Source organism: Plodia interpunctella, chromosome 17 (genome assembly GCF_027563975.2).
Source record: "Plodia interpunctella isolate USDA-ARS_2022_Savannah chromosome 17, ilPloInte3.2, whole genome shotgun sequence".
In the NCBI taxonomy this organism is placed as follows: domain Eukaryota; kingdom Metazoa; phylum Arthropoda; class Insecta; order Lepidoptera; family Pyralidae; genus Plodia; species Plodia interpunctella.
In genome coordinates this window covers 9,094,325-9,101,189 of record NC_071310.1, presented here as the reverse complement: position 1 = coordinate 9,101,189, position 6,865 = coordinate 9,094,325, and the positions used below count along the sequence as shown (strand labels likewise).

The window sequence follows — 6,865 nt, the reverse complement described above, 5'->3', positions numbered from 1 at the left end:
GATAGGGTTATTATAATATAGTTATTTGTGTCGTGGCCAATGATAACATTTAGACATGTTGTTAAGACTTCGTGTCTTCACTTCATCTCATCTCTTCAATATTTGTAACAGTATACACGCAGGCTTGCGCTGAAGAGGATTCAATCAGGTCAGTCAACCTCAAGGCAAGTTTTGTTCAAAATAACAGAAATCCTAACTCTTTAGGTGCACGCTCTAGGTTATATATTAACTGACATTAATATAGGTTCCTTGTATCTCTTTCGGACCCTAGGCATAATCTAAATTCTCAAAATATTTCCAGCCAGTCTTATGTTCTTGAAATTAAAATAATAAGCTCGCGGTTTAACCAACTAAAATCAGTGGAAATAATTAAAAATATGGAACATAAACCTTACTTTACGATAATGGACCAAAGAGGCGACGTACGTGTATAAATAAACGTGAGTCATAAAATAGGCAAAGGAAAAACGCCGGTTGAATTTATTTCTCGCATAAAAGTATCGTTGTAATCAGCTTAGCTACAAGAACTGTCCACTGCTGGACCCAAGTACACGTACGTACATCGTGTTCCAATACGATTTCATGTCTGGTCAAGGCATGAACCTCGCGCATTCAATTGGAAGCAGCTTCCAGAAAGCAAGAGAAAAGAGAAATCAAACAGGCGTGTGGCCTACCTGATAGGAAATAGCCACCGCAGCCTATGGACACCTGCAGTACCAGAGACGTCGGGGACGGTAGCCCAGCGAAATACATAATAATAAAGAACCTGAATCGGTTATAGGTATATTTGTTAATCACGACATAATGTTATCAGTTGATAAGAAGTCTATTTTTATTATATTATTTGTAATTCGATACTAAAAAAAGGCAAGATTATGGAATAAGTTTTCCACAAGCGTTTAAACAGCTGAGATTGAAACAGTCAGAAGTTGTGAGATTCTGAAGTTGGAGCACAGTTTCGCAAAATTAAACACTTGACGGCAATAATCGTTAAGTATCGAGGAATAAACAAAACCATAAATTACGGGTACGATAAAGCCTTTTAAAATCATTGGTGTTTCAAAGACTCGAATTTTCTATACTATCAAATTAACGTCAAGCTAGTATAATGCCGGTGAAGGAAAACGTCGTGAGGAAACCTGCACACTGGTTGATTCTTATTAAATTGTGTGTGAAATGGAGAAGGCAATGGCAAACCACTCCATTAATAATGCCAAGAAAGTTGTTGTGTGTGTTTTTTGGTTTGCGGCTATGTACAAGTATAATGCCTAGTCTTCGTCCAATTTTAATAGATTACAATAACGCAAAGGATACTTATTCCAGTTTCGTAACATGTATCGTTTAAGAGAAAATGGTAAACAAAGAGAGACAGACACCGTTCGGCACAGACACGCGTGACCCCGTTACTAACGATATTTTAGTTACACGAGCACGTTTTGGACGCCGAGGGACTGGTACCAGGGGTAGATGAGAATATGGGCTTACAAGGCTGTGGCTGGAATTACTCGATATTACGACTGATTGCAGTCGATAGACACTGATTATAGTCAAATCGAATAATCATTCGACTTGGCTCATGCCTTCTTCTTCAGTGGATATTAGCCACTCTTATTTATATATAAATATTCAATACAAAAGACTTGGCTGTATGGGCTAGTACCCTTTGCCTCCTCAATAAAACGAGGGAATAAACAAAAAAAAACGAATAATCATTCATTCATCAATCGATCATTTTTTTTTTTCTAAAATCATCGGTTCATTATAGATTTTTTGTGTAATGATATTAATACACGAGTCTCTTCGTTGATAACAGAGACTGTATTATACAATTTCTTCGTCTTTATTTACATCGTTCGAACAATTCAACTATTTAATACTAAGATGCGCTTTATGCGTTTTCTGAACTTAATTAATTTAATTTCAACCGACAAGTTTTCATTGATATCGAAATTTGTTTAGCTGCGTCTTATTTCATCATTTTTAACAAATATAAATAAGTAGATGTTTCAATCGACTAGGAAAATATATTACAAACAATGCGGTCCGTACGACGGTGTCGGTTTTCCCAAGGTCATTTTTGACACCAGCCAGTGCATTGCAGTTATAAGAGTATGCTTCATTGAGGGGCAGCGGAACTTGGAGATATTACAGCTCATTATATTATATGTTATATATACAATTTTTATTTGTGAGTTTGTATGTTTCATGCAGGGTAATCTCTGAAACTAGCGAACCGATTTCAAAAATTCTTTCACCATCTGAAAGGTACATTATCCAAGATTTCTATAGGCTATATTTTATTTCAAAATTCCCACGGAGCGAAGCCCCGGGCAATATCTAATGTCAAATATTTTAACTGATTTTAAAATTGATATAAAATATTCGACATTACGTGGCAATGCAGAGCTAACACTGGGTACCCGAATTTTGCGAGTCATGTAACATAACGACCGCCATCGAACGACAGAAGCCGTATTACACACTAGTAGTAGACTACAAAATAGCTTCTTAAAAGTTTCACCGGGAGCTCGTGGTCGATGAGGATTTAAGTTTTATGGTAACAGCATTTACAGCCTCAAAAGAAAATGTCTGTTCCCGTAAGATTTCAAACTGCTCATCCGATCATATTGCCGCCTTTAGGACAAATATTGACCAATCAAAATGAATGAAATCAATCGAATCGACTCCATTGCACTGTAAACACAGAAAAGCATAAATAAACCAATCAAATCCGTGGACTATTCGTGTACTACTCAGCTCATTGGATACACGGCCTTATAGCGCCAATTTTCAGGTAATCGTACCGCCCGTATGTTTGGATAACTTAATATTTTCGATGACCTGTGCAAACTAAAACAAACTAACACCGCACGAAAATGCAGGGTAATGAGTGTGGATAAATTATTTCGTTTTGATGTAATATTTATGTATTTTTAATCATAAATAATTATATCGTTCACGATTACAGCATATTTCAATATAGTATAGTTAACAGTATTCTTAATCGATTCGTTATTATTTTGGCAAGCTTTTGAATTAAATAAAAGTACAAATTATTATACACTGAGAAAAAATTATCTATAACGCCCTTGTAAATACGAAAAAAAAGGATAATGTCGCTTCTTTTTCACAAAGACCCTGTCTCCGCGAAGCCTAAATGTTTGCAAAAAATCAGGTCACTTGTCGAATGTATAAAAAGTATCCTACTTCGAATAATCATGAGATTTGCAAATTGTATGCGTCCAAGATGTTAACATGGCATAACTTAATCATATTGTAAAATATAGATAATGAAAGAAAACCCTAAGTTAACACAACAGTGGTGGCTATCGAATGTCGCGGGTACTTTCTCTTATTGATCCTGTTCGATAAATCGTCACTGTCAATAGGACACGCTGTCTACGTGTACACACTAGGGATTCTTGAAACAAAACTACCCTTATCTTGATTTATGAATACTACAGACGTTTTCCTTGTCGACCCCGAGGACGAAGGCCTTAGAATGCCATAGATAATTAAATTGAATTCGAAAAAAAAATACGAAAATATAAAAGTCAATCTTTAAAGTACTTGTAATTTCTTTAAATGTAAGTATGTGGGTGGATAGCTTGATTTTACAAAGATTTTTTATGTAGGAAAATTGTGACATTCTCAGACTGTGATGGTGTGGAAAATCAAAAGTGCACTTATGTTTAAAAAAAATAAATTTAAAACACAGTGCACTATCTTGAATTTACGTCGCTTCTATTCTTCTTTTAAAATAGTCAATAAAATTTTAATATTTGAATGATTTCAAAAATAAAATATATATTCATAAATTGTATGTCAAAAGTCAATGTCTTTATAGAGAACTGAGCATATTTGAATATTAAAATATGAATGTTACCAAATGTCTATTTTAGGTTATAGTCCAACTGATTATACATGAAAAAATTACAGTGTCTTTCATATTCTTTTTTCTTTAAATGACGTTTTTTTATTAGAGATTTTAACTGATGCTGAAGTACTGAACAAATCTTATAATTGTTGATTCTTATTGAGCTATTAGCAAATAACTTTTCTCAATTACAAATGAATGTAAAGCACTGTTGCTTATAAATTATAATTTAACAACAAAAATGTGTAGGATTGCTAGAATGAAGCTCTGCAAACCTGTTTTGTGAATTAGCTAATCAATAAATGTGCAGATTCTTGTTGTTAATATCACACTACTTAATAGTAGTTCGTATTCACATGCAATAAGACTGTCTATTGCATAAATATTAGTATAAAGAAGTTCAGCTGTTTAACATTTTTTATATTAATTTGAACTTCAAATAATGAAATCCATTAAGATTCATTATTAAAGACATTTTTAGGTTTTGAAAATTAGGAAATCCAGTCTTTTTTTCGAGGCTGTTAGTGTTGGGTCCCACTGCTGGGCAAAACCTCTGTATCTTATAAAAATAGCCAAGATATTCCAGTAATTCTTTAAAATGTTTGGCCATACACACATCTTTCATACAACAGTATAAATGCTAAAGAATGCAACCAACTTATCAATTCCATGTAATTATTTATGCCTTTATCTACTCTTTGACTTATGTGCCAACTGCCTGATATGCCAATGGCAAACTTTGGCCCACATGAAATGTAAATAATGTTTTTTTTTATTAAATACATCTACTGTACTCTCAAGCAATATTTTTTATTTGAGATCACTTATCCCTAATATGTAGTGAGATGTGATGCCACCATGATCCAGAATATAAGTTAATGCTTGAAATTGACACTCCTTTCCAGTTTGTAAAGTTTTATTTATGCTCACTAGTTGAAAGCAAACTATATAGCGAGTTGTGTGATGTTTGGCTCGAAATCCCGAAAGAGAGGTCTTGTAAAATGATTTAAATGATTTTTTTATTTCCATAAAATATGTACATGCCTCAAAGGCTACAGGAAATGTTATAAAAAATAGATATAAAGCTTAAAAAGTGGATAGATGAAGCATAGTTTACATATATATGTATCACGGGAATGTAGTTGGTGCAACGGATCGTAAAGAACTCACTTCACTCACTGAGTTAGCTTTGGTAGCGCTCGGAGCGCCTCATCGCATAGAGTCACACGCTGGCCGCGCGGGCCGCTTTGGCCGGCGCCGCTGCGGGCTAGAGGGCGGCGGACTCGGGCGCCATCAGCGGCGACAGCGTGCCCGCCACCCGCCGCCCGTGCTCGATCTCGTACCGCAGGTCCACGGGCGACGCCCGCCGGTTACTACCAACTGACACATCCTCGGGCAGAAACGCTGCCACTAGTAAAGCACAAATAACCAATAAAGCTCCCAGCACAAACGGAGGACCGGGCACTATGCGAGCATACTGATCTGGATTTACATGCTGAGGATCTAAGCCTGGCTTGATATGGTCCTCATTCAAATCCACGTGGAACAAATAAAATATCACTCCAAACATGGCTGGCCCGAGGCCATTGCAAAGTCCCCTAACACCTGTCACCATTCCTTGCATGACGCCCTGACGGTCTGCTCGACTGTTCACTGATACATATGCACTAAATGCTGGGTATGTGAGAGATGCTAGAGCAGCGAGAATGCCCGCAGCCCACATCATCCACGTTCGGCTTCCGAAGCCGTACCACATTAACTGCAGCATTTCAAACAAAAGTCCAACCATGATTGTATGCTTTGCTCCTAAAGTCTTCATTAAAAATCCGAGTATCACTTGCACTCCGATGCTTAGCACCCCTACTATTGCTATAAATATTGCCACTTGGACTACTCCAAAGCCCATCACTAGTTTTAGGTACACAAAAATGCATGAGTACTGCCCCGCCTCGGGCAAGTATGACAGAAACACTGCTAAGCACAACATAAGCACTGTAGGTTCCGCACCTACTTTTCTTAAGGCTGTGAAGGGATCTGCTTGTTCCCAGCTGATTGAAGGGCTCCAGCCACTGGGACGCACTTTTTCTGGCAGGCTTTCAGGGACAGCGACCATGATGAAGAATACGTCTAGGACAGCGACGGCCGTTGCCGCGGCGACCACTAGCGCCTCCCCGTACAGGTCCATTAAGTAGGCGCCCAGCGCAGGCGAGATCACCATGCTCGCCGCGAACGTCGCCGAGACGAGGCCGTAGGCGCGCGAACGCTCGGCTTCTGTCGTCACATCAGCGACGTATGCGAACACGATCGAGAACGTCACAGCAAACACTCCGCTGATGCTTATCATCGCAAAGAACCACCAAGTGTTTATTGTCATTAGCGGCAGCGGCGCGCAGGTGAAGAACACGGTGACTAGCAGGAAGAACTTGCGGCCCCACACGTCGGACAGAGCGCCGATGAGGGGCGCTGACAGGAACGACAAAATGCCCTTGATACCCATTATCAATCCATTCATTAAAAACGTGTGATCAGGGAATGTCGCGTTCAGCACTGATATGAACGGCATGGTGAGTAAGCCCCACGCGAAAAACTCCAAGAAGATGACCACCAATGCGTGGAAAACCGAAGGCTCACCGATACCCGACATTGTCATAATCCCGTCTTTCATAACAGTTTTTCTGTTTCGTATCACCATTTCTACTTCAGTTTTTGTTGTTTTCGTGGGCGTCATTTAAAGGAAAAATGGGGTGTTCTTACGAAACTACTTATTTTAGAGACATTGTGGAAACCTAAGCACTACATGAATTACAACTTGATAAAACGAGCAAGTACAAGCAACGTCAAAAATCCACTGAAAATTGAAAAACAACTCGATATTTATGTTGCCATAATGATTATTTTGAGAATCTACTATCGAAATCAAATATTGCAATATTTTAATAAAATTTAATTCCTGTTTTGTTTGTTAATAGTTTTATGTTGGTCATTCGT

The 6,865-nt window shown here is 38.0% G+C and overlaps 1 protein-coding gene across 1 annotated transcript; it reads right to left on the bottom strand.

Moving 5' to 3' along the window:
* Positions 1-3,562: 3,562 nt before the first annotated feature.
* LOC128677047 (uncharacterized protein) lies at positions 3,563-6,749 on the bottom strand. Its single transcript, XM_053757608.2, has one exon. It carries the CDS (start codon positions 6,603-6,605, stop codon positions 5,145-5,147), a length of 1,461 nt encoding a protein of 486 aa, XP_053613583.1. The 5' UTR covers positions 6,606-6,749; the 3' UTR covers positions 3,563-5,144.
* Positions 6,750-6,865: the final 116 nt, after the last annotated feature.